Source organism: Gallinula chloropus, assembly GCF_964237585.1.
Source record: "Gallinula chloropus genome assembly, chromosome: 17".
NCBI classification, from domain to species: domain Eukaryota; kingdom Metazoa; phylum Chordata; class Aves; order Gruiformes; family Rallidae; genus Gallinula; species Gallinula chloropus.
The window spans coordinates 14,582,360-14,607,566 of NC_140102.1; the positions used below are offsets into that span (position 1 = coordinate 14,582,360).

The following is a 25,207-nucleotide window of genomic DNA, read 5'->3' on the forward strand; positions in this document are numbered from 1 at the left end:
GCCACCTTGCTCCAGCCACACATCCCCAGAGCACAGGCTCCTTTTAGGAAGCCTCCCCTCCACCAAGAAGACCTGTACCAGCAAGCCCAGAAGGACACCAGGAGCCAGCACCCACCATCCTCCTGCCCCCAGACATGGGTGCCACCACCCACCTTCCCCAGTACAACCAGTGGTGGGACCGAGGGGTCCCAGCCCCACTCACCTGTTACCCCCAGCAAAACCCCACACACCAGCACCCACCAACACAGCCCCATCCTCAGCAAGCAGTAACACCTGCCCCACCACCCCCTGGGGCCTTTAAAGGCCAGAGCTGGGTGCTGATGGGCCCCAGCTGGTGCTGCTGGGCTTTGGGTGTTTGCTTCATTTCCTCTGCAGTCAGCAACATGTGTGGGGTTGGTTCTATACTACACCCCATGGATCTGCACCCATCACTCAGTCCCCATCCCACCTCTCAGTCTGGTCCTGGTCCTGAGCAAGGTCCTGGTCCCACCATGTAGTTTTGGCCCTACACATGGTCCTGGCCCAGTCAGTTTTCCCTGATCCCAGTTGCACCACATGGTTTAGTTCCACCACTCAGTGTTGGTGCCATGGACTGTCCTGGTCCCACCTCATGGTCCTGGTCCCCAGTACACCACACTTGTCCCACTAGGGTCCCGCTGGTGGCTGTCCCAGTCCCACCACATGATCCTGGAGCTGTATTCCCAGCTTGGGCCTGTGCATTGGGAACAAGAGCCCGTGGAAGGAGGCTGGTGGGTATGGGATGGGAGGACATTAATGGAGGGGACCCTCCTTCCACCCCTTGGCTCCAAACAAGTGCAGAGCTGCTGCTCCTCACCCTGGGGCTTGCTGCTGGCTGCTCTCCTGGGCAGGAAGCCCTGGGGACACAGGCAGCCTGGTGGGAGGCAGCAGTTTGGTCACAGCCAGGACTGATGTGGAGAAGTCTGTGTGTCTGTGGCTCCTGCCTGTCTTGGATGGCCCCAAACACCCACCACAGCCCCTTCTGTGTGGGTTGACCTGGTGGCCTGGGCACAGAGGGACACAGAGCATGTCCCCACAGGGGACATCATCCCAGGTGGGCTGTGCATCTGACCTCCTGCTTCAGAAGGGTCTTTTCCACCCTGGGATCTGCAGGCAGTGGGATCTGGCACCTGGTCCCAGCAGAAGACCTCATGGGAGACACATGGGGACCTGAGGGAGATGCCCCAAGCTCTGTGTCCCTGGTGTCCTTGGGCAGCATCACACACAGTTGGGTTGGTGTTCCCAGCCTGGTTACCAGGGCTCATGTCCACCCCAGTACCACTGGTGCTGGTGCTTCAGCTGGAGAAGCAGCAGTGCAAATCCTGGGGCCACCCTTGAAAATGGGGTGCACCCCCCCCAGCAGCAGAGCTGGGACCCTGTGGCGTGAGCGAGTTGTGTCACCCATGACGGTTGTCCCATGGGCCTGGTGTCCCTGAGGCACCTGCAGACCTTCCTGGGGGCATCTGCACACCATGGGAATCCCACACCAGCACCCAGCTCTGCAGGGACAGTGGGGACAGATCCAGGCACCCCACTCCTGCCGGGGGGGGGGTCCCATCCTGCTGTGGCCACGCAGGGGTGGAAGGAGGAGATGGACAGAGGGTGGCTGGAGTGTCCTTACACCAAACCCCACCAGACACAGGCTTATCTTACAAAAGTAGAACTGCTCTTTTATTCCTGACTGCTATGGAGGGAGCAGAACACGGGTGGGGGTCCAGAGGTCCCTCTGCTGCAGGGGGGGGGCTCAGCTGTGGGGGTCACCCCCGTTCCCAGCCAGGGCTGCTCGCAGCAGGACGCGGTATTGCCGGTGTCATCCAGCCCGGCCAGGACGCTGGAGGTTTGTCCCCACCATGGGGTGGGGATGGAGCTTGTCCTTGGCATCCCCCCCTCCCCTGCCATGCCCGGGGGATGGCATCACTGGGACGGTGCCCACCGGTCCGTGCTCACCACCCCTTCCCCACACCAGTTCTCACCAGGCCCCGTGGGGCTCCCTGGGTGTCCCCTGTGGGGACCGGGGCCACGGGGCCCTCTAACCGGGACGATGGGGGGCTGGGAGGGGCCCTGCTGCACAGATGCCCTTTGCCCATGGGGACCAGGAGCCCGTTGATCAAAGTTGGGGCTTGTGAGGTGGGTTCTCCATTCTCCAAACCCAGGTGCGGACACCGCATCATCCCTTGGTTCTGGGTCATGTCCTGCCAGGGACCAACACCCATGGGTGGGCTGAGAACGAGCTGTGCTCATCACACCCATGTGCTGGGGCGTGCCTGAGCAGTGCAATGGGCCCCAAAATGAAGGCAAGGGTGGGGGAGTGGGGGGGGCAGAGGCTCCTGCCCAAGTGGGGGTCTCGACAGGAACGGTGATGGAAGGTCCGGTCCCCTCAGCGTTCCCGGGGCCTCCAGCCGGTTCTGCTCACGTCCAACCAAGACGACACCATGAAAAAAGGGAAGCACCTGGTTCTGCCCCGAGGAGAGCGGGGTGCCCACCGTCCCCTACCACTTCAGGAAGTCCCTCACGCGGCTCCACAGCTTGGTGATCCAGAGGTTGGCCCCCAGGTCGGTCAGGTACTGGATTTCGGGCGTCAGCATCTTGCGGCAGAGTTTCTGGTGCTTCTTGTTGATCTTTTTCTTCAAGTTGTAGCCCAGGATGGACTTCTCCCCCAGAGGCTGCCAGGGCTGCATGGAGGACTCCTGAATGGCGCTGGCATCCACGGCGTGTCCCCCATCGATGCAGATGCTCTTCATCTTCTCATTCTCCCGCTGCAGCTCGGCCACATCCTTGGCCATCCGCTCCCTCCCGTAAGCCTCCACCTTACGCCAGAAGGTGGCATTAAAATAGCGGTAGAGCTTGGCGTCGATGAGGTTCCAGGAGGTGGCCTTCTCATACAGCTCAGGTGTCAGCTTGGAGATGGTGGAGCCTTTCCGGGCATTGAGCTTGAAGTAGAGGACATCCTCCAGCTGCCAGCACAGCAGGTCCTTCAGCAGCACCAGGGACTCATCAAAGTACTCGAGCAACATGACGAGGTGGAAGCGGCGGTCTATCTCCTGGATGTACTCCTCCACCAGCGGGCTGTCGGGGCTCATGGTGTTGTCATAGCCCAGGTCAAAGAAGAGGAGGTTTTGGAGGTAGTGAGCGTTGAACCCGTTGGGGTCATAGTAATGCCAGGGGTCCTGGAGGAACTCTGCCAGCTTGTCCTCCCCCATCAGCTTCCAGGTGAGGGGAACGACGCGCCCGAAGTAGTGGAAAGAGGACTCGAAGAGGTAGGCGGGGTCCCGCAGCACCGTCAGGAAGGTGGCGTCTGCTGGCAGGAGCTGGCGCACCTCCTGGTACTGGAACCTCATGTGGTTGCAGATGATGTTGAAGCAGGAGCCCGGCCGGTAGTGCTGCACCTGGCTGCGCTCGAAGTAGGCGGGGTAGTAGAAGTCGTTGCGCCCGCTGGGGAAGGCGAATTTCAGGCGATGCTTCTCCCCGAAGCGGAAGAGGATGTTGAGGATGGTGCTGCTGGCCGTCTTGTGGGTCTTCATGAACATGATGTTGAGCTTGGGCACGCAGCTCTGGGCCGTGCCGTTGGCTGCTGGCGGCACCCTGCTGCGGGCTGGGTGGGAGGAGCAGGAGGAGGGTGTGGGGATCCTGGTGGGGAGAAGAGATAGGGTGTCGTGGGGAGGGCGGCTCAGCTGGCACCGTGGGGGTATGGGCATTTGGCTTTTTGGAGGAGCTGGACCTGGGGATGGGTGCTCAGCATGGGGATGGGTGCTCACTCTGAGGATGGGTGCCCACCCTGGGGATGGGCACTCACTCTGGGGATGGGTGCTCAACCTGGGGATAAGCACCTACCCTGGGGATGGGTGCTCAATCTGGGGATGGGCACCCCCCTGGGGATGGGCACTTGCCCTGGGGATGGGTTCTCACTCTGAGGATGGGTTCTCACCCTGAGGATGGGTGCTCACCCTGGGGATGGGCACTCACCCTGGGGATGGGCACCCACCCTGGGGATGGGCACTCACTCTGGGGATGGGTGCTCAACCTGGGGATAAGCACCTACCCTGGGGATGGGTGCTCAATCTGGGGATGGGCGCCCACCCTGGGGATGGGCACTTGCCCTGGGGATAAGCACCTACCCTGGGGATGGGCACTTGCCCTGGGGATGGGTGCTCAATCTGGGGATGGGCACTCGCCCTGGGGATGGGCACCCACCCTGTGGATGGGTGCTCAATCTGGGGATGGGCACCCACCCTGGGGATGGGTGCTTACCCTGGGGATAAACACCTACCCTGGCGATGGGTTCTCACTCTGAGGATGGGTTCTCACCCTGAGGATGGGTGCTCACCCTGGGGATGGGCACTCGTCCTGGGGATGGGCACTCGCCCTGGGGATGGGTTCTCACTCTGAGGATGGGTGCCCACTCTGGGGATGGGTGCTCACCCTGGGGATGGGCACTCACTCTGGGGATGGGTGCTCAACCTGGGGATAAACACCTACCCTGGGGATGGGTGCTCACTCTGGGGATGGGCGCCCACCCTGGGGATGGGCGCTCGCCCTGGGGATGGGTGCTCACCCAGGGACAGCTGCTCGCCTGCAGCACCCCCAGGCTCTTGGGCAGACATGACCCCAGCACTAAGTCCTTCAGTCTCAGCCACATGCCCAGCGGGTCCAGGGCACCCACCCAGCAAGCAGTGAAGAGCTCACTGCCCCCATGAGTGTCCTGACATCAGGTGCACCTCTGAGCCACCAAACCAGGCTCAATCACCCCTCAAACAATCCCAGGCACTGAGAATGCACCTCTACAGGGGGTCTTCATCATGGTCCGTTCCCACCAGCATAGGTGCAGCCCCAGTAGGGGTCCCCATCCCTCCCCACAGGCATGGTTGTGGTGGCCCTGGTTGAGATATGCATTGAGCTGAGCTCTCCACAGCTGTAACTCCATGGACAGCAGCTGATAATGTTCTTGCAAGGTCTGGAAGTCCTCAACCCCTGGTAGTAGGAGCTGTGAAGGATCCAGCACCCAAGCAGAGAGGGAAATAATTCCAGAGCACGACCCTGCAGGTGAACTCAAGGGCCTTCAGGGAGCATGGACAGTTCATGTGTGATCTGAGATGCTGGAGCAGGGAACAGAGGCCAGAGTATTGAGTAACTGAGGACACTGCTAATGAAGCTGCAAAAGCTGATCCCTGATAATGTTCCCACCCAGTGCTGTGGGGAGCCTGGCTGGGACGTGGCTTTTGAAACGCCCGTGGGCAGATCTCATCTTTATAAGCCCAAGATAAATTCAGTGCCAGGAGGAATGACTTTCCTGAGCACCAGCTTTCTTCATGATGGGTAGCAGCGAACTTTGAACCTCCCTATGCCCCTCTGTGGGTGAGAGTTTACACATGGCAGCGCCCTGATGACTCTTAAAGCTCTTGATAAAGAGCACCCAAATTACTGCCTGGCTCTGCCTGCTGCTCCTGGCCACAAGGAGCCTCCTCATGTGGGATGTGCAGCTGCAGTGGGCAGGGTGTCCCCTCGTCCTTTCCATCGCCCAGGAGCTGAGCTCCACTTGTCATTTTGCAGTGGGATCCCCTCAGGGTGTGTGTCCCCAGCCCCCCAGGGAGCTGGGGGGGTCACCCTCCCTCCCACCCATGGGACAGGGTGCAGTCTCCAACGGGAGGCTGTAGGAAAGGGACATCTTGATGCAAAGCCACCAGAGCCTGGAAAGCCCTGGGACTGTCTCCAGTGTGTAATGGGGTGGCCAAGCTGCTGGTGGGGACATGTTGGGACCCCACACTCACTCTGTCATGCTGACTTGCAGTGGGGGGCCGGCGTAGGAGTAGAGCAGCAGCATGAAGCTGGTCAGGAGGGTCCCCAGGACGAGCCCCTTGCACATGGACCTCCAGTGCTTCCCATGGTGCAGCATCCTGGTCACCTGTGGTGGGCAGAGAGGAGAGCTGTTGGCACTGTGGGAAGGGCAAGTGGGGAATGGGGGAACCATGACTCAAATCACAAGCCAGTGCAGCATGGGGGGATCTCACAGGCATTGAAAGTCCCAGGAAGCATCTCACTGGCATTTCTGGCACTGCCAACCAGGTGTGTCCCTGGCACAACTGATCCATGGCCAAAGAGCAGCGACTCTGCCCACCCCGTGCGCTCTTTGCTCCCCTGAGAAAACCCAAAACAATTCCCTGGCCCAACACCAGAGGAGTTGGCTGTGGGGCTGGAACTGGGGGGAGAAGGGAGCTGTGCCATGGGGCAGCCCAGCCACCGCCCAGCCTTCTCCCCTGGCACCGAAAAGTCATCAACACGGGTGGGATCTTTCCCAGGGCAGCTGGGACCCCTTTTCCTGGGAAGTCTCTGGGCTGGATCAGGAGCCACCTCAGCCCAGGCCACATCGGGTGCTGTGACAGCCACCCTGGGCAGCCACACCAGCACCTCCCAGCCCCTGCAGCACTGAGGGGGGGTCACAGCTCCCCTCTGGCACAGCACCCACACCTTTGGGTGGGTCAGGGTAGGGACACAGACCTGTTGGAAAGAGGGGATCCAGGGCAGGATGACACATCGCCCCCCCAGGGCACCACTGCACTGCACATAGAGACACACAGGTGTGTGCACAACTGCACACGTGCTCCCATGCACACACACAGCCAAAGGGCACACACACACACACACACACCCCATGCACACACACGTGGGCGTGGGGACATAAACATCCCTGCACACCCGTGTGCACACACACTGGGACTCTGCGTGTTCCTGCACCCACGGACACACACACCTGCACCCACACCCGTGTGCCCTCCTGCATCCCTCCCCCGAGGACAGGGACACCCTCACACACACAGACACCCTCACACACACACACATGCTGATCCCTGCACACCCATGCACACATGGCACACAGACCTTGACCCACCCTCACACATGCCCCCCGTACGCACGAGGACGCAGCTACACCTGCACATCTGCGTGTGCTCACCTGTGCACACACACACACACACACACACACACACACACCCCCCTCCCCTCTGCAGCAGGCACCCCCAGCCCCACAGCCCCCCCAGGCCGCCCCCTCCCCAGCACTGCAGCCCCCAGCCCCCGGCAGCACCTTCCCAGCCGGCACCGCTGGCCGCAGGCTCAGGGCGCGGGGGGCACCGGCAGCTCCCCGCGCTGGCGACCGCATTGCAGCAGGGCTGTCCTCTGCGGCAGGACACGGGGACATGCCACCCGTGACCACGGCACCTGCTGCCGGGGGGGGGTGGGGGGGCTGTGAGCAGAGCCCAGCAGCCTGGAGCACCCCCCCCCGCCACCCCCGAGCTGGAGATCAAACCCCCACCACCACCACCCCGGCCTTGCACTCCCATTTAATGCCTACAGCAGCAGCATCGCTTCCCCAAGCTGCCGTTCGCTTGGGCTCCCCGGCATCCTTCAGCCAAGGCTGGCTGCCCTCCCGGCTGCCAGTGGAATAACACCCCCAACAAAAAGCCCAGAAGCCCCCCCCCCCCTCCCCTTCACCCCGTGCCTGCTGCAGCATCACCCCCCAAGAGCTGCGTCGCTCCAGCAAATAATTCAGTGAGGTGAAATCCCCGCTGGGAGAAAGAGCCGTGGTTTACACCCAGCTACATTTAAGCCCCCCCACCACCCCCCCCAGCCCTCACCCCCACATAGCAAAGACCCCCTCCTGGAAGAACACCCCCCCCCCGGATTTCTCAGCTAAACATCAAGCTGAGAGGTTACCTGGCTGATGCAAAGGGTGCCCAGGGCAGGGCGAGCTCGGCTGGCTGCTCCCGCCTGCCTCCCCCTTTCTCCGGCCCCCCCAGTTCGCCTCCTGCCGCTGAGATTTCCAGCTCGATGAATAATGAATGGAAAATGCAACCGGAGCCCGGGGCTGCGGCCAGGTGCTGGGCACAGCTCTCCCTGGCAGCCAGCGCCGCAGCCGGGGCATGCCGATGGGGTGGGGGCACCGTGAGATGCCCAAGTGCTTCTCTCCCTCATCCCCCCCATAAGGCAGCAGGGACCAGTGGGGGAAGCAGGACTGGCCACATCCAAACACAGCCAGCCTCTTCCCAGCTGGTTTTCTGAGCTGCTGGCAAGGAAACGGGGGGGGGATATAGGTGGGGAGGGGGCTGTAACCATGGGGGAGCAGGTGGCTCTGACCCTACCCCACAATTGCAGTGTAGGCATGAAGCCAAGAGGGTTTCACGTGCCCAGGAGTGGACAGGGTTTGGTTGTACACCACAGCTGTGACCACCATCTGCAGTGACAGCGTTGGCACCACCCAGAAAAGCCACCGGCAAGAGCCAGGTACAGCCAGAGGGGACACTGCCAGAGGGACACTGCTGGAGTGGACACTGCTGGAGGGGAGGACACCTGCAAAGCTCCATCTCCCTGGCTATCCCTTGCCACTGCACTGCAGGGTACGGCACTGCTGGTGCTGGCACCAGACCTGCCAAAGCCAGAGAGCCTGTTACCGTGCCTCTTGGCTGCCAGCCCAGCTGGGGACCCCACCATACACCCAGGGCAGCGCAGCACCCCAGCCCTGCCAAAGGGATGTCTCGCTTCACCCCAGCTGGCTCCCCTGGGGTGGTTCTGGCAAACAATTCCCAACCCAGCTACTCTGTTGACTTTGCCTTAAATGAGCAGCTTAATTATTAATAGCACGCCGGGAGAAGTGTGGCGATGGAGGTTGGTTTGTTTCATGGGGCTCCCGTCAGCGCTGGGCAGCAGCAGGACCAGCGCTCAGCTGCATGGCTGGAACTCCCAGGGGAAGGATGAGGCCATGCCGGCCATATATCCCCACCAGTCATCCCCACGGATGGCTCCATAGCCCTGTCCCCTGGTCCCCAACACCAACCCCAACCTTTCTTTTGGATTTTCCCTGCGGGAGCCGCATCCCAGGCGGCCAAGCCCCCTACAGCTGCAGTCAGTACATGAGCCACATCCACAGGCTGCTTGCACCTCTTGCCCCCTACAAGTTCTTTTTACCACACACCCAAATCCTTCACCCCTTCCCACTCCCCATCCCCCTCACCCACCTCCCTGGGTGCAAACACCCACCCCTTCCCGCCCCCAGCACCCTGCCCCATGGAGCTGCCCCCATCGCCCGCGCCACAAGCATCACCTTTTCCTTTGCTTAAGCTGCTCTCGGCGAGCCGTCCCTCTCCTCTCCTGGGCTGGTGTGGGATGGGGGTGCTGATGCTGCTCCGACATGGAATAAAGTCGCCCCGGGCAGCTCTCCACAAACGTCGGCCTTCCCGAAACCGCCCCGCCAGCCGTGGTCGTTACGGCATCGCCGGGGTCCCAGCCCCGTAGTGCTGTCCTGGGAGGGGGAGAGAGAGAGAGAGAGAGACAGAGAGAAGGGGATGAGGGCCGCTGCCCGTGAGGGATGCGGGGCCGCGGCCGGGCACTGCCCGGCTCCCCCGGGACAGGCGGGACAGGCCGCGGGTACCCGCTGCGGCGCCCGAGCTCCCGCCTCCCCACCCACTCCCGGCGGCACAGAGGAGCCATTCAGCCCGCCACCCGCGCCCAGAACAAGGGGCCCGTTTGTCTCCATCTGCGGCGCTGGCCTCAACGGGGACATTGTCACCGCTGGGCCCGGCCCGGCCCCGGGAGCCGGCCCCGCGGTGCTGGGGACGGGCCGTCGAGGCGCGGCCGGGCCGAGCGGGCGGCACCGGCTGTCCCGAGGCAGCGGTGGCAGCCGGCTCCGCTCCTCTCCTCTCCTCCCCGAGAGCCCGTCTCTCACCAGCCGCCGTCCGGCTCCTGAGGGGTGGCTCATGGCCGCACCGTCACCTCACCTCGGGCTGGGCAGTGCCGCGGCGGGGGCTCGGCCCCCACGCCCCTAATTTGGCTGCCTGCCCCCCGGGGTGTGCCGCCGGGGCTTGCCGGCTCCTCTCCATCCATCCCGCGGCCTCCCGCTGCCCGCCCTCCCTGACGCCTGCCCTATCTAAATGGCTTTTATGGCCTTAATGGCAGCAATATTTGTGTTTCTTTGCTCTGGGCGCGATAACCGCTGAGCCCATGTGCTGCCACCGCCTTTCACCCCTTCCCCGGGGGCCACCGGTTGCGCTGGGGCTTTAAGGGTCCCCGCAGACCCCACCCGTGGGGGGGGTCGAGAGGTGCTACCCCCTTTCCGTGGGGTCCCGGCTTGCCACAGCACGGGTTGGGGGATGGTGAGTGGGTGCTGCGGCCGCAGCAGGGAGGGCTCGGCACCATCCGGCACCCCGCATGGGCATCGCCGCATGGCAGGGCAGAAAAGGGGCCATTGTGCGCCCAGCTCCGGCCCTGGCGCTTCCTGCCGCCCTCGGAGCCGGCTGGCTGCAGCTGAAGGCAGGGACACCGTGCGCCTGCTTGGGCAGCCAAGGCCAGCAGCAGCCACACCAGCGTTCAGCACCCACGTGGCTGATCTGGTGGCGAAACCACCAGGCAACCCCTTTGGCCATACCCCGTACCCATGCGAGTCCACACTGGAGGTGGTTGGGGTTCCAAGCTGGTCCCCATGGGGGTTGGGAGAACCAGCACCTGCTCCTGCCCTGCCTCTGTGGGGCTGGTTCTGACCCTGGGGTTAACCTGCACAACCCCTGGGCAGCCCTGCCTGGTGCCAGGGCACGAGGAAAGCCACACATCAGCCTCCATCATCGTAAGAAAAGGGATGAGGAACACCCACCCCACCCCGAAAGCCCCCGCAGGCACTGTCCCATCTGTCTCATCCCTGCTCCCCTGCACAGACACCTCCCCACCCACATCCCCAGCCCTGGAGATGGACAACAGGTTGCGTGCAGCTCCCAAGAACTAACACACTGTGCTGGGCTGGCCCTGAGGGATGGGAGACAAGGGAGCAAGTGAGCACAAGCACCCATTCCCCAAACAAGCACCCCCTCCCCTGCGGAGCCAGAGGCTGCTGTGGGGATGGGACAGGGACTTGTCCCAGCTCGGCTGCAGCGTCAGGGTGTGCAGTGAGGGCACAGCCCCACCTCGCGCCTTTACCCGACGAGTTTCCAGTTGTACCCAGCTCTGACTGGAGTCACACCTGGGATTTATCGCCCATCTCTTCCCCGCGGGCCCGTTTGTCATGGGTGATGGCCGCTGCCTGGAACAGCCACCACAGCAGCTTAAATAACACAGCCGGGTGCCGCCCCCCTCTCCAGCTCTGCCCCCTTGCTCCCCCCCCCCCCCCCTTCCTCAGCTTCAACCCAGACACAGCAGCAAGGGGGGAACAAGACATCCCACCTCCTCTTAATTCCAGGTTCCCCCCTTTTTTGGGGGGATGGTGCTGCAAAGGGTTTCCAGATGGAAAGGACAGCAGGGGCCAGGATGCAGCTCAGTTAAAGGCTGCTCGTGGCTTCGGGATGTGATATAAATGATCCATGGGGACCGTGATGCCCCATCTCCTGCACCCCATGGGGTGCAAACCATCCCTGGGAGAGCTCCACTAACATGTTCCCCCACACCCTGTCCCCTTACCTGGAAGCGAGCAGAGCGAATTCCCACACCAATTCTCTTATCTGCCTCCCCAGCACGGTGCCAGCAGCTCCAATGGGTTTGGAAAGCCCTATTGGGGGTCTTCTGCCTTGTGGTGGAAGCCTAGCTTTGGGTGCTGGCCCAGGGGCTCCTGGGTGGTCAAATCCTTTTGTTTTCTGAGAGGTGAGGTTGGGGAGGGCAGAATAAGGGGAAAATCCTCCCAGCGGAAGAAAAAAAGGACTAAAAAATGAGGAAGGAGGGAAAAATGAGGAGAGGAGAGGAGAGGAGAGGAGAGGAGAGGAGAGGAGAGGAGAGGAGAGGAGAGGAGAGGAGAGGAGAGGAGAGGAGAGGAGAGGAGAGGAGAGGAGAGGAGAGGAGAGGAGAGGAGAGGAGAGGAGAGGAGAGGAGAGGAGAAAAAGAAAACCAAAAAGAAGTGAGGCAGCTGTTTACCAAGTTCCCTCTCTGTGCTGCTGCTGTTGCTCTCAGGGCTGGGGGTTATCGACACCCTGGGGCTGGCAGCACTTGCACCAAGATCAAGGCAGGTCCGTGGCCCTGTGGGAGTCCTGTGAGGTGGCACAGCCCGGGCTGGGAAACGGGGTGTCCTCCAAAACAACACCCTAGGAGATGACACAGCCTGCACTGCCGCTGGTGTCTGTTTAAAGCCCTGTGAAATACTGCAGCCAGGGACAAGGTGTCCCCAGGAAAGCCCCATGAGATAACCAGCCCTCACCGTGGCTGGGGACAAGGGTGTCTCCATAAAAACCCCATGAGACACCACAGCGTCCATCATGGCCAGGGACAGCTGTGTCCCCGTGAGGCAACCCAACGAGGCCACGTTCACCAAAACCCCACAGCCCCCACCCAGTGAGCCATCTCACCTTGGGACACCCCTTCACAACCTCCAAAATGAACAAGAAAAAGGCAAAAAACCCCCCTATAAATCTTGCACAGCCCCAGGCGTTCCCCTGCTCCCCTCGGGAGGGACAGCCGTGAGCAGGCTTGAGGACTGCGTGTAGGCCCCAATGAGTAATGGGAGGAAGCTGGCTGGGTTTTGAGGGAAAAAAAGGGGTTTTAGGGGAAAGATGGGGGTGAGTAACACTGCTGCTGCTGGGGCTGCTGATCCCCAGCTGTGCTCCACACATCCCAGGGGTCAGCAGCCCTAGCATGTGCCACGACAGCCTTAGTTTCTCCAGGCATTCCTTTAGTTCAGCCAAGAGCCCCCAAATAATCCCTCCTTCACCCAACAAAACCAGTCAACCCTCCCCCCTCTTGCTGAAGGAAGGTGGGAGAGGGATAGTGAGTCACTTTGTAGGCAACTCAAAAGCATCCCAGCAGAACTGGAGATCCGCCTGAAGTTCACCTGGTCCAACCTCCCTCATGCCATCTCCACAACTGGAGAATCCAGAGTCTCCCTGGGCAACCTTGTTCCAGCACTTGGTCACCTTTCAGAGTGCAGAAGTGTTTCTTGATGGTCAGAACCTCTGGGGTTTGTTTGTGCCCATCATCTTGCATGCAGGTGCTGTGCCTGCCTGGCCCCATCTTCACACCCTTATCTCATGGATTTATACCCACTGTTAAGATGTCCATGACCCTCATCAGCTCCAGTTCCAGCTCTTGCAACCTTTTATACTGGGAGAAGTTTCTCTAGTCCATGCATCATCTCATGTGTCTCTTGCCCTGGAGAGCCCATGAGAGGACACAGACCTCCATGAACAGCCTCACCAGAGCCGAGGGTCAGGATCACACCTCCCCCAACCTCCAACATTCCCCATGCAGAACCTTTTGCACTTTGGCAGCTCATGGTCACTGTGGTGCCCACCAGCATCTCCAGCTCCTTTCCTGGCAAGCTGTTTTCCAGGAGCAGACCTTACCCACATCTGCCACCAGGACCAAGGTTCAGCAGCAGGTGACAAGGAGCAAGGTAGCACCTGTGATGCCCATGGGTTGTGGTGGCAGGCTCTGGGCCTTCTGGTCCCCCTGTCCCCCCCCAAACAGACCCACAGCCAGTGCGGGTTGAGGAGCAATCTCCAGCCCCACATCTCAGATGAACCAATTGTGCCTCTTCCTCCACAGCCTGGGCTGGGCAGAGCCTTGAGCACAGTGCAGTCGTGCCACCACGGTAGTTAGGGAGGGCACAGACAACACAAAACCCTGGGTAAGCATTGCCACCTTTATTTAAAAATAAAAATACAAGTAGGATGTGCCAGGATGCTGGAGGGCAGATCTGGGCTGAGCAGAGGACAGGCAGCCCCTGCCATGGACTCCTCCCCAGCCAAAGCTGGGGAGAAGCCCTGGAGAGCTCCTGCTCTGCCATGAGGGCCCAGCTCCTCCACTCAGGGCTGTGCAAATTCAAAAGTAACAATCCTGCTGGGACTCACAAGAGCCCAGAGCTCTCCTTGGCCTCCTCTTCCTCACTCACCAACCCTGTGGGTCGGGCAGAGGTGGCACCACCACAGAGAGGACAGTCCTTAAGATGCTGATCCCACAGCCCAGACCAGAAGGGGCAGCTGCAGCAGTGGAGGGGAGCTGAGGGAGCCCCAGGAAAGGGACAGGGGGAGGTGTATTCACAGATGGGAAACGTTTTAATTTAACATTTCTGTCCCAGAAGCAAAGGTAAGGCCTCTTCACCCCAAGGTGATGGTGTCTGCAGGGCGCAGCCAGCCAACCAGTGAGCCCCGGGGCCCGGTCACGCTCGCCGGGCCTTCTTGCTTTTCTTCTTCTCCTCTTTGACAGCGGTGTCATGGGCTTTCCTCTTGGCAGCCAGCTTGTTTGCCTGTGGAGAAACCCCCAAAACACACAGTCAGAGGGATCTGGGGCTGCTGAGAGCTCTCCTACACATGGTCCCATCAACCCCTCCAGCTGTAGGTGGGACATGGACCCCTCTGTGCAGCCAGGCATGGAGGGCAGCAGCTTCCCCAGCCCAGCTTTGTCCCATCAGGGTCAGGAGACCAGTCTGGTGACTCCAGGGAAGAGGCTTGTAGAGCCTCAAGAGAGGAGCAGCATTTGTAGCCCAGAGTTGGGCAGTATCTGGAGAGGCCACTCCCTCTCCCCTGAGATGGGGACAGACAGACAGGGGCAGCTGCAATCCCGTCTGGGAAGAAGATCCAAGAAGTGTCCTTGCCCCACCACAGCTCGTACCTCTCGGACTTTGCGTTTCTTTCCAAACATGATCTTCTTGTAGAGGTATTTCTCCCTTTTCTTCATCATCATGATGGCCAGACGCTTCTCCTCACTTTGCTGCTCCTGCTCCAGGCGCTGCTTGTCCTCCAGCCGCAGCTTCCCAGCGGTCACCTTCACGGGAAGCGCCTGCACGGGGCCAGAGAGCTCAGGACCCTGGAGGTCTGGGACCCAGCAGCACCACAGTGACTGTCCCAGGAGCAGCCCACCACAGTGGTCCCAAACCAGGGGCTCAGCTGGGACACCCCACAGTGAACACAGAGCCCATCAGAGCCGCCTCCTCCCAGGGTTCCCACCCGCTGCCAGGCACCTTACCTTGTTGCTCTGAGTTTTCTGCTCTTCCATCTTCTTTAGTTTCATCTCCTCTTCCTTTTCAGACTCATCTTCCTCCTCTTCCTCTTCTTTGTCATTGTCCTCCTCCTCCTCTTCCTCCTCCTCCTCCTCACTCTCTTCATCTGCAGAGAGACCAGCGTTACCCACAGGGGCGCAGTCGCTCACCACGACACAGATTCAGCCCTGCCAAGGCAGCCACGGTGCCCAGAGCTTCCCAACACCTGGGTTCTCGCCCCTCTGCATGGCCAGCAGCTTCAGCTTCTCTGGAGGGATGTAATCTCCTTCCTGCTCCGTGACGAAGGGCGAGAGGTGTGGGGGCAGCAGCACACCAGGGAAGTAGTCGGCTACGGGGAGGCACAGCTTGGCATTGACCGAGTCGAAGACCCACTGGGGCTGCAGGTAATACCTGTGGGTAGAGGGATGCAGGGTCAGGCTCTTCCCTCCCAGCCCACGGGGCTGCAAGGGAGCAGACAGAGCGTGGGAGGGGACAGGGACAGGGTACACCCACCTGCCAACAACCTGCCCTTCCACCCGGGGCCGGTCAACGATCTGGTGGGTGATGGAGGGGTCGTTCACGTCGTAGGTGGCACCGATGCACAGGGACTTGTCCCAGGAGACCTGGCCACCAAAGCACCTGCCAGAAACACCCCCACCCCACCCCCATGGAGTCAGGAGGGGCCTCAGGGTCACCTCACCTGTGGTGTCAGGCAGACTGGCAGGCCTGGGACAGCAGGGCTGCCAAGGGACACCCTGCCCACCGCGTACCGGATGATGAAGGCCAGCGGCTCTCGAGGCACCTCCCTGTTGAGGAAGAAGCGCAGCCCTTCAAACAGCTTTTTGTGCTTCTCCAGAGCCTCCTGCTCCTTCTTCTTGGCATCCATCTGCTCCGCTGTCTCCTGCTCAGAGCAAAGCACTCAGCCTCCTCCCCATGACCAGCCCCTCTCTCTCTCGAGGAGGGGGTCTCAGATGCTGTCCCCCTGCCCTTGGCAGTCCCACAGCAGCCCCTGCCATGGCACATGCTGCAGACAGGACCACTCAAAACCAGGGCTGAGTTTTACCCCCACCAGGCTCTTACCCCTTCCACTGGGAATTCATCCATCTCTGCCTCCTCCTCGTGGGCTGGTGCCACCGTACGGGCCAGGCTGGCACTCAGAGCCGACAGTTTCTGCAGCGGGAGGAGACCAAGAAGGGGTCATGCCCAGCCAGTGCTTTGGGGGTGGGAAGAGGAACAGCCACCCCAAAGAGAAAGGCCAGTTTCTGGGAGAAGCTTAAAGACATTCAGCCTCCTCTGTGCACTGTCCCACCCTGCAGCCCCCAGGCACCACAGGGTCCCCTACCATGCTGGAGGGTGGTCAGTGGTCATGCAGGGACCCCCAGAGTGATGATAGAGTCCCTCACCTCCAGGTAGCTCTCTGAATCCATGGCGTACTCCTTGCCCTCCACAAGCTTCAGCTCAACATCAGCCTGGCCATCAATCTGGGAGGAAGCAGAAAGGTGGGGAGGCAGCTCCCAAACACCCCTCTTTTGGGTGGTTCCACCAGCGTGGCACAGCTGTGGGGCAGGTGGCAGCCTCACCTTGGGGGGGTAGAGCAGGTTGAGGGACTGGTAGAGGCGAAAGTTGACGAAGCCCAGGAGGGTGGTGTAGAACTCAGTGAAAGTGGCCATCACACGGTAATCCACGTCTGTGGGGTGCTGCAGGCACACAGAGAGGTGAGGACACAAGGACATGAGGACCAGAGTCCCCTCTGCAGGGACAGGGTCCTGTCCCAACCACACGGGGAGGGGGATTCTGCCCTCCTTCACGGCAAGGTCTGGGGGTCCACGGCCAGACCCCAGGGCAGGGAGAGCTCCCAGGCTGCCACCCCTCCCTGAGGGGTCTTGCTCAGACAGATGGAGCACCCTGTCCCATCATGGAGGGGGAGCTTGATGGTTTGGTCCAGGGACTCTGCTCCCTCAGGGGAGATGTGTGGGCTGGGCCGAAGTGGGACAAGGAGCCAAAACCTGGTGGGGATCCAGCCAACCCCATAAGAGCCAGAACCCAAAGCTGGGCAGGTGAGACCCAGCATGGGATGTACCAAAGGCCACAAAGCTGGAAAGCCTCAACCCAACAGGAGGACACCGCTGGGACGGTGCTGTGTGCCCAGGATCTTGGCACGGCGCAGCGCAGCCGCGTGGCTGCCGCGGCACAGCGGCACCCACAGCTCTCCCCTTGCCCTGCCACCTGCCTGGACCATGCAGGGACGCCCTGGAACCACCCCAGCAGAGGGTGTGGGGTCTGATTCGTCTCTTCCCTGAGTGACACCAGTCTCCTTGCTGCAGGTTAATCTTTAATTGATGATTAAATCACATTTTAATAATTGACACAACAAGGAACCGGAGCCTGGTACAGGCAGGCACAGGGGACACGGGTACAGCCCTCCCAGGGGTAGGAGAGGCTGTGTCCCCACACACCCTCCTGGTCCCCACCACAGCATGGCACAGCCTCAGCTGCCTCTGCAGACCCTTCCCTGAGCCCAGGGATGGGAGCAGTGAGGTCCCTGGGTCCCCCATGGTCCCACACTCTCCCCAGATACTCACATCATGGGCGAAGGCGTAAGGAGTGATCCAGGTGACAGGCTGCCCCAGCACCTCAGCCTGGTAGTAGATGCCCTTGATGGAGAGGAAGACCTGGCAGGGAACAGAGGGAGGGCTGGGTGGAAGGAAAGCCACGGTGCTGCCTTGCCCCCAGCCTCATCAACGCTTTCCTCCGTCAGCAGCTTCATCGCCGAGCGCTCAGACAGCCCAGCAGGACCCGCTCCCCATTGGAAGGCACCAGCACAGCCAGTGCTGCACCCTCCTGGGGCACCTATCCACTGCCCCCACCTCCCCAGGACCCCGAGGCAGGGAAGAGCACGGCCCTGTGTGTCCCCCTCTCCCCCTCCCCAGCACCCACCTTGCGCAGGGAGCGGGAGGCGATGACGTAGTTGAGGAACTCCACGGCCAGGCGCCGGCAGAGCTGGATGGTCTGGACGTGGCACTTCCCCGAGCGCGGGAAGGTTGAGAAGAGGAAGCACATGGAGAGAGCGTCATCCAGGTCCCGCAGCGCGTCGATGAACGTCGGGTACCTGCGCCGGCGCCGGGAGGAGAAGGGGGAGTCGCACCCGGCGCCCACCAAGAGCTGCTGGGGCTGGGGGAGACCTCAGGTGAGAGAGGATCATGGACCCCCCACCTCCTGCTTGGACCGCCACAGGGATGGGGTGACTTGGGAAGCCCATGGTCAGGTGGACACCCCAAAATAGCACCCTGGCTCCCCAGGAAGCTCGCTGGGCAGTGGGACAGCAGCGTCCACATTGTAGGGTGGGTGTAACCTGGGATCAGGGCAGCATCCAGGAGGTGTTGGGGAATCCCAGCCCAGATGGAAGCTGCAGGGCTGGCGGGAGGTGGCACAGCCCCACAGCTGGAGTAGGGGTGCCAGAAGCCCGTCTGCTCCCCAGCACCCAGCTCTTGGTGCTGTTTCACTCTCTGACACGGCACAGCAAGGTCTCAGCCACCACTGGGACAACAGAGAGACCTGCCAGAGCAAGTTCCCTCCCTCCCAGGCCCTCTCTCCATCACTGCCACCTAGTTCACCAACCCCACTAGCACAGGTCCCCTTCCACCAGCCTTCCCTCCCAGGGAAACACAGCTCAGCACAAGGAGGAGAGTTCTCAGCATCTTCCTAGGGATCCTGGAGCCACTGAGGACAGCCAGGGACCCTCGTACATCCTGGAGCCACTGAGGACACACCCAGGGACCCTCATATCATCCTGGAGCCACTGAGGACACACCCAGGGACCCTCGTACATCCTGGAGCCACTGAGGACACACCCAGGGACCCTCATATCATCCTGGAGCCACTGAGGACACACCCAGGGACCCTCGTACACCCTGGAGCCACTGAGGACACCCAGGGACCCTCGTACACCCTGGAGTCACTGAGGACACCCAGGGACCCTCGTACACCCTGGAGCCACTGAGGACACCCAGGGACCCTCGTACACCCTGGAGCCACTGAGGACACCCAGGGACTCTCGTGAGCCACTGAGGACACCCAGGGACCCTTGTACATCCTGGAGCCACTGAGGACACACCCAGGGACCCTCATATCATCCTGGAGCCACTGAGGACAGCCAGGGACCCTCGTACATCCTGGAGCCACTGAGGGCAACCAGGGACCCTCATGAGCCACTGAGGCCACCCAAGGACCCTCGTACATCCTGGAGCCACTGAGGACACCCAGGGACCCTCATGAGCCACTGAGGACACCCAGAGACCCTCATACATCACAACCACCTCCTCTGCTGGCCCCAAACCACCCGTTTCCATCGGGAGCTGCTGCAGGAGGCAGATTCCTAAAGCAGGATGGAGGTGGCAAAGGCTGGGCAGCCCAAGGTGTCCTCAGGGAAAGCTCCTTTGGGAAGAGGCCGTGTCTGCTGGGGGGCTCAGCCAGGGGCTCACCTCTCCTTCACGATGTGGTCGAGCTTGTAGCTGGGCTTGTTGTCCTTCAGCCGGTCTACGGTGCTCCACTCACCCTTCCCGTACGCCTTCCGGAGCTTCCGGACAAAGACCTGGAGAGAGAAGGAGTCTGGGGGGGTCTGTGGGAGAGGACAAGCCCCAAGCAGCCCCTCAGGGACCACCCTGGGCAGGAGGATGCAGGATAAGGACCTTGTACTCCCGGAACTTGTTGACGATGGGCTCGTGCAGGAGGAATTTGATGTCCTTGAGGAGGTAGAAGGTCCTGGGTGCCGTGGAGCCCTTGTTCACCTTCTTCTTGTGCTTGGGCTCGTGGGGGTAAATCCCTTTCAGGATGCAGAGCCGCCTGGAATGGTGATGGGGGTGAGATGGGGGGGGGGGAGATGTGCCTGGCTGCAGCCTCCCCCCATACCCCCCAGCAGGACACTCTGGGATCAGCAGCACTACCACCCTGCTGGGGAACAACCCCAAAACTCAGCAGCCTGAGTCCCCAGGGCAGGCAGGACACCCCACCCAGGAAACAGCCACCCCACACACCCACCACGGGCTCTGGGCAGGGTCGGGGGATCCGGGGTTCGGGGGATCCGGGGGGGGGGGGGTGTGAACCGGGGTCCCTCTCCCCACCCACCTGAAGTCGGGCAGGCTCAGCTGCAGCTTCTTGCGCGCCCTGTTGCGGGTGATGTAGTTGGTGGCGGATCCGCGCTCGTACTGGGGAGAGACGGGGGCGTCAGGGGACGGGGTGTGGGGGGGCAGAAAGGGCCCACGGGCACGGCCAGCGGGGGCCGGGAGGGGGCAAGGAGCCCGGGCACCGGGTGTCACAACGTGGATGGGCACCGGGGGGGGGCTCCAGGCGGGAAGGGCCGAAGGGATGAGCACCGGTACCGGGAGGAGGGGCCACGGCACCGCTGGGAACCGCTACCGGGAGCCCCCAGCAGCGGCGGGGAGGGAGCGGACAGGGCCGGGCACCGGGGCTGGCGGCTGGGGCACGGACACCGGAGACGGCAGCGGCCCCAGAGGGCCAGGGGGGGGGGCACGGGAGGGCAGCGGGGAGCGGCCGCCGTGCCGGGGCAGGGCAGGGGAGGGCAGAGGAGGGGAGGGAGGGGAGAGGCGCCGCGGTACCTTCTTCTTCTCCAGCCCTCCCATGGCTGCGCCGCGCCGCCCGCGTGCTCCCGGTGCGCCTCAGGCCCCCGCGCTGCCCCCGCCGCGCCTGCGCCCGCCTCCCGGGCCGCGCAAGGGACGGAGCGGGGCAGGGGGAAGGGAGCGAGCGGCGTGGGCAGAGGGGATGGAGCGGGCAGAGAAGACGGAGAGGGCAGAGAAGACGGAGAGGGCAGCCCGAGCAGTGTCTGCAGGTGGTAATCCCGGGCTCGTTCAGGCGCGCCGCGGGCAGCCCGCACGGCCTGGTGGCAGGGGGCCTGATGCGCGGGGCATGCCGGGATGTAGCGAGGCGGGCGGGGCGGCGCGGCCCGGCCTTCCGGGGCGGGAGGGGGCCGGGCCCCGGGGCCTGGTCACGCCCAGCGGCGGCTGCTCGGCCCTGCCCGGGCCTCGGGTTCCTCCGCGCTCCGCCCCCCGGCCCGGGGCAGCCGCTGCGGCCGCCGTCCCGCGGGTCCCGTCGCCTGACCGCGGGTGGGTGCGAAGGGCCGGCCCGGCCCGGACGCCTCGGGCCCTGTCCGCCCCCGGCCACCCCGCGCCCCAGTCGCCCCCATGTCCCGGCACGGCCGGTCCCCGGTGCCCCCCGGGAGCCGCCGGGCTCGGACGGGCCGGAGCACCCTGCCCGGTAGCGCCTCAGCCGGGCCCCCGCCGTGTCCAGGGCGGGTGGCCCCGTCCTCGGCCCCCGCCAGCCGCGGCAGCCGGTCCCCCGGCCCGTCACCCCCTGCTCGGCCCGGCTGGCAGAGGCCCCAGCCCCGCGGAACCCCCTCGGCTGCGGGGGGCCCCGCTGAGCCCGGCCCTCCCGTCCGCGCCCGGTCCCAGCGCGGGGGCTGCGGCCGGAGGCTGCAGGGTTCCGGGGTTTGGGGTGTTTCCGAGCGGGGTCTGGCTCTGACCGGTGACTTTGACCCGGCTGCCGGCAGTCCGGGTCCTGCCGCCCCGCTGCGGAGGGCAGAGTGACACGGGTGCCGCCTGGGTTTGTGCCGGGTCAGGCAGCCCAGAGGGAAGAGGGGCCGTGAGCCCTTTTATCTCTGTCCCGCCGCTTTCCTTTGCTCTGGCTGCAGCCAAAGTCCTTCCCCGTTTCTGCTGACTTGGCCCCGGTGCGCGGAAACGGCCCGTTGTGTCACCATCCTGTCCCCAGCCCCGACCCTGCTGGGCTCAGCTGGGCTCTTCCACCGCCTTGCTGGGCTGCTGGTCGTGCCGTGGCACCCACCGTCCCTCTCCAGCATGTGGCTGCTCCTCGTCCTGCTGCAGGCTGCGGTCCTGCCCGCCCAGCTCTGCGGTGAGTACGGCAGCCCGGCCTGGAGCCGGGGCTCCCACCCATGTGGGATGGAGCCGGGTGCCTTGGCTGGATGTGGTGGCCGAGAGGTCCCCAAGGAGTGGGGCTGGGAGGAGCGGCCACCATCCTGGGCTCCAGCCCTGACCCTGCAGAAGCTCTTTGAAGCCCCTCTGGTGAGGAGTTGGCCAGGGCTGGGCTCTCCCCAGCACCCACTGGGGTTAAGCCTTATTCCTATGCCCCCTGCCCCACTCCTGACCCTGCAGCCACCCCACCACATGGTCCCCTGGGGACAGGGCTGTCACCCCAGCCCCTTGCTTGCCCCCGGGGTTTGGGCTCCCATCTTGTCCCATCTTTTGTTCTGTTTCTTCCCCTTTTTTGGTGTGTGTGGGGGGGATGCACACGATGCTTGAGGTTTGGGGTTGAGAGCATGGGGTGCTGGGTCTCCCATCACCACCGTGGAGGGTGCTGAGCGTGGCAAACGCTGCAGCGCCGGTGGCTCAGGGTGGGCTCAGTCCCCTCCTGCCACCCCTCACCCTCTGCTCCCTCTCCCCGGGGCCGTGGGGGGGTAGAAGCGCCGGGGGAGGCGGGGGCAGCGGCAGTGCGGGTGCTGAGCGCCCGGCTGCTGGGGCTGGCGGCGGACCCGGCTCGGGACCCTGACCCCAGCGTCTACCTGGCCCTTCGCCTGGGCGCCGACCACAACCGGAGTGAGGAGGAGCGGTACCTGGCGCGGCTGCAGGACGTCTTCCAGCGCCGCTACGGCCGGTGAGTGCTGAGGAGGGAGACACCGGGTCCCCCGTGTGCTTCTGGGGGGGGGGGGGTGGTGTCCCCTGTCCCCCCCACCCAACTGACACCGTGTCCCCTCAGGAGCCTGCAGACAGCCAGCCATCCCCACGCTGCACCCCACGGCCACCCCCAGCGGGATGCTGTGGCTGCTGAGCACGGCAGGTAGGTGTTGTCCCCTCCGCTGGCGCGGTGACAGCCCCGGTGCGCTGTGGGGGGGCTCTGCCCGCTGCAAGAGCTGACCCCCCCACCCCACCCCCCGGCTTGCAGGAGCGCGGAGCAGCCGGAGACGGGGCGGCTGGCGCTGTACCTGCTGGGGCTGCGGGCTGCCTGTCCCCCCCCGGAGCACGGGCCCCAGCGCACGCTGGTGACCTGGCTGAAGTTCTACCTGGAGGAGGACTGGGCAGGTGAGAGCGTCCCCATGGGGTGACCCCAACGAGCACCCAGCACAGCCGGCCACGGGGGTCACCGGCTCACCCCGCTGACGCCACACCTCGTCCCCAGGCTCCCGGCGGCACGGCCACCCCCTCACCAGTTATTACCAGTACGGCCTGGGGGTGCTGGCGCTGTGTGTCCACCGCAAGCGGGTGCGGGAGGAGGTGATCCGACGGCTCTTGGTGGCCGAGCAGCACGGCAGGTTTGGACACGGCGGCGGCGGCAGCGCTGTGGGTAAGGGTCCCCAGGGACAGGTGGTGGCACCCCCAGGGTGGGCGTGTGGCAGGGGGGGGTGACGCCGTGTCCCCGCAGACACCGAGGCGGTGGCGGCGCTGGCCTTCACCTGCCTGGAGCGGGAGAGGCTGGTGGGGGCCGGGCTGGCGGCCGAGCTGCGGACGGCGGCGCGCAGGGTGAGGAGGAGGATGGTGGAGGCACAAGGCCGGGACGGCTTCTTCGGCAACATCTACAGCACCCCCTGGGCCATGCAGGTGGGTGCTGGTGGGGGCACAGGGCAGCTGGCGTGGGTGGGGGGACGCGCACCGTGCAGGATGGGTGGGCACGGAGACACCCGCGGGCATAAGGGGGGGTGTGGGTCTGGGTGCAGATGTGGGTGCTGGGGCAGAGGCAGCTGCACCAGGGCTGGGTGAGGGATGCTCAGGACCCCAACCTGTGTCCCACCTCCTTCCCTCCCTCCTTCCTGCCCCAGGTCTTCATCGCCTCCAACGCGTGCCGGACGCAGCCGGCGTATGGCCGGGCCATGGCTGCGCTGCTGGGGGACCTGGGTGCCTTCACCACTGGTGCCACCATGGCGCAGGCGCTGCCGGCGCTGCACGGCCGCTCTTACCTGGACATCTCCTCCATGCAGTGCGGGGAAGAGCCGGGTAGGAGCCAGCGCAGGGACCGGGGGAGAGGCGGGAATGGGGGTGTCACCGTGGGGGTGGCTCGGTCCCTGTGGGTGCCACGGTGGCTTCCCTCTTACAGACACGCTGGTGCCCGTCGGCCTCGACCCACCGCCTGAGGTGCCTGGGGACAAGGCGGTGCGGCTGGTGGTGGAGTGCGGGGAGCTGCGGTGTCCCCAGCGCCGGCTCTACGACCAGCTGGTGCCCGTGCCCGCCGGCGCCTCCCTCCTGGACGTGCTGAAGGCGGCGGCTGCGCAGGGACTCCACAACTTCACGTGCGTGGCTCTGCCTGCCAGGGTGGGGGGGGGGACCCTCTGGGTCCCTGGGGGCTGCCCCCGGGGTGACCGTGTGCCCTGCGCCCATGCCATGGGCTCACCCTGGCCCCCCTGCCCAGCTCCCTCGGCAGCAGGGCTGGACCCTGATCCCTGTCTCTCACCCACCAGGTTTGACACCCAGGACACCCCCCAGGGCCCCTTCCTGATCAGGGTGCTGGGGCTGGAGGCCCGGCAGCAGGACCGGAGCTACTGGCAGCTCCTCACTGCTCCGAGCACCAGTCTGCACATGGGTGAGTGATGGGTGGGGGGTCTCAGGGGAGGTGGTGGGGGTCCCAGGCAGCCCCCAAGGCTGCTGTCCCACCTGGGGTCACTGTCCCTGTCCCCACAGGTGTCGCAGACTACAGACCTCGGGACAGGGAGACCCTCATCCTGCGCCTGAGCCACTGGTAGAAGATGGTGGGGGGGTGTGATGATGGCAATGAAACGCCTGCCTTGGGCACTGCAGGACCAGCGGCTCCCTGCCTCCTGCTTCCCTGCGCCACGCGTGCCAGCACCCTGCTGCCGGGGAGGAGGGACACGGTGCCCTGTGGGTGGGGTGGGACGGGAGCTCCTCCTGTCCCGGCGGACGGGGCAGGCAGCCACCGGGAGCAGCCGGTTCTGGGGCGCCCCACAGCCTGTGCCTGTGCTCCTTGTACCCGGGAAGCTGCCAGCCGGGTCCAACCTCCTCCAGAAACCCTCTGGGAGGGACCCCCCCTCTGAGCCCCCACCTGCCTGAAGGCTTGGGGACCCTGGTGACCCCAGTGCCACGCACAGCCCGAAGGGGACCCCGGGGCGTGTCGCAAACCTGCGTCATCCCCCCAAAACCCCCCACCCCGGGGCAGCGGGTGGTGAATGGAGCTGTGGGGCGGGGAGGAGGGAAGGGGGGGGGGGTGGGGGTGCGGTTTGGGGTCAGG

General features: G+C 63.8%; 3 protein-coding genes across 4 annotated transcripts; 1 reads left to right on the top strand and 2 right to left on the bottom strand.

Moving 5' to 3' along the window:
* Window positions 1–2,507: 2,507 nt before the first annotated feature.
* Window positions 2,508–5,908, bottom strand: GAL3ST1 (galactose-3-O-sulfotransferase 1; the record flags this gene model as incomplete). Its single annotated transcript, XM_084271888.1, has 2 exons — window positions 2,508–3,645; window positions 5,784–5,908. The coding sequence occupies 2 exons, from the start codon at window positions 5,906–5,908 to the stop codon at window positions 2,508–2,510; spliced, it is 1,263 nt and encodes a 420-aa protein (XP_084128014.1).
* A 7,690-nt stretch (window positions 5,909–13,598) lies between these two features.
* Window positions 13,599–20,620, bottom strand: PES1 (pescadillo ribosomal biogenesis factor 1). Of its 2 annotated transcripts, none has more exons than XM_084272221.1 (15): window positions 20,563–20,620; window positions 20,072–20,151; window positions 19,636–19,789; window positions 19,429–19,538; window positions 17,885–18,056; window positions 17,530–17,619; window positions 16,528–16,644; window positions 16,351–16,428; window positions 16,028–16,117; window positions 15,718–15,848; window positions 15,461–15,586; window positions 15,174–15,358; window positions 14,935–15,074; window positions 14,581–14,748; window positions 13,599–14,215 (listed from the first exon to the last, which is right to left on the bottom strand). In XM_084272221.1, exons 1-15 carry the CDS (start codon window positions 20,584–20,586, stop codon window positions 14,129–14,131), a joined length of 1,752 nt encoding a protein of 583 aa, XP_084128347.1. In that variant the 5' UTR covers window positions 20,587–20,620; the 3' UTR covers window positions 13,599–14,128. The 2 variants fall into 2 exon arrangements, with proteins under 2 accessions (XP_084128347.1, XP_084128346.1); XM_084272220.1 differs by having other exon boundaries at window positions 15,718–15,851.
* A 1,001-nt stretch (window positions 20,621–21,621) lies between these two features.
* TCN2 (transcobalamin 2) lies at window positions 21,622–24,761 on the top strand. The gene is made up of 10 exons (XM_084272123.1): window positions 21,622–21,868; window positions 22,435–22,627; window positions 22,730–22,810; window positions 22,916–23,052; window positions 23,150–23,314; window positions 23,393–23,568; window positions 23,787–23,961; window positions 24,062–24,254; window positions 24,423–24,544; window positions 24,643–24,761. Exons 1-10 carry the CDS (start codon window positions 21,814–21,816, stop codon window positions 24,702–24,704), a joined length of 1,359 nt encoding a protein of 452 aa, XP_084128249.1. The 5' UTR covers window positions 21,622–21,813; the 3' UTR covers window positions 24,705–24,761.
* The last annotated feature ends 446 nt before the right edge of the window (window positions 24,762–25,207 follow it).

Coding starts and splice junctions, on each gene's coding strand:
- PES1 (XM_084272220.1), bottom strand. CDS start 20,586: ATGGGAGGGCTGGAGAAGAAGAAG. Junction 16,645..17,529: donor CTTACGCCTTCGCCCATGAT/GTGAGTATCTGG, acceptor GTGTGCCTGCAG/CACCCCACAGACGTGGATTA. Junction 16,429..16,527: donor ACCTGCTCTACCCCCCCAAG/GTGAGGCTGCCA, acceptor GCTTCCTCCCAG/ATTGATGGCCAGGCTGATGT.
- TCN2 (XM_084272123.1), top strand. CDS start 21,814: ATGTGGCTGCTCCTCGTCCTGCTGCAGGCTGCGGTCCTGCCCGCCCAG. Junction 21,869..22,434: donor CCTGCCCGCCCAGCTCTGCG/GTGAGTACGGCA, acceptor GTGGGGGGGTAG/AAGCGCCGGGGGAGGCGGGG. Junction 22,811..22,915: donor GTGGCTGCTGAGCACGGCAG/GTAGGTGTTGTC, acceptor CCCGGCTTGCAG/GAGCGCGGAGCAGCCGGAGA.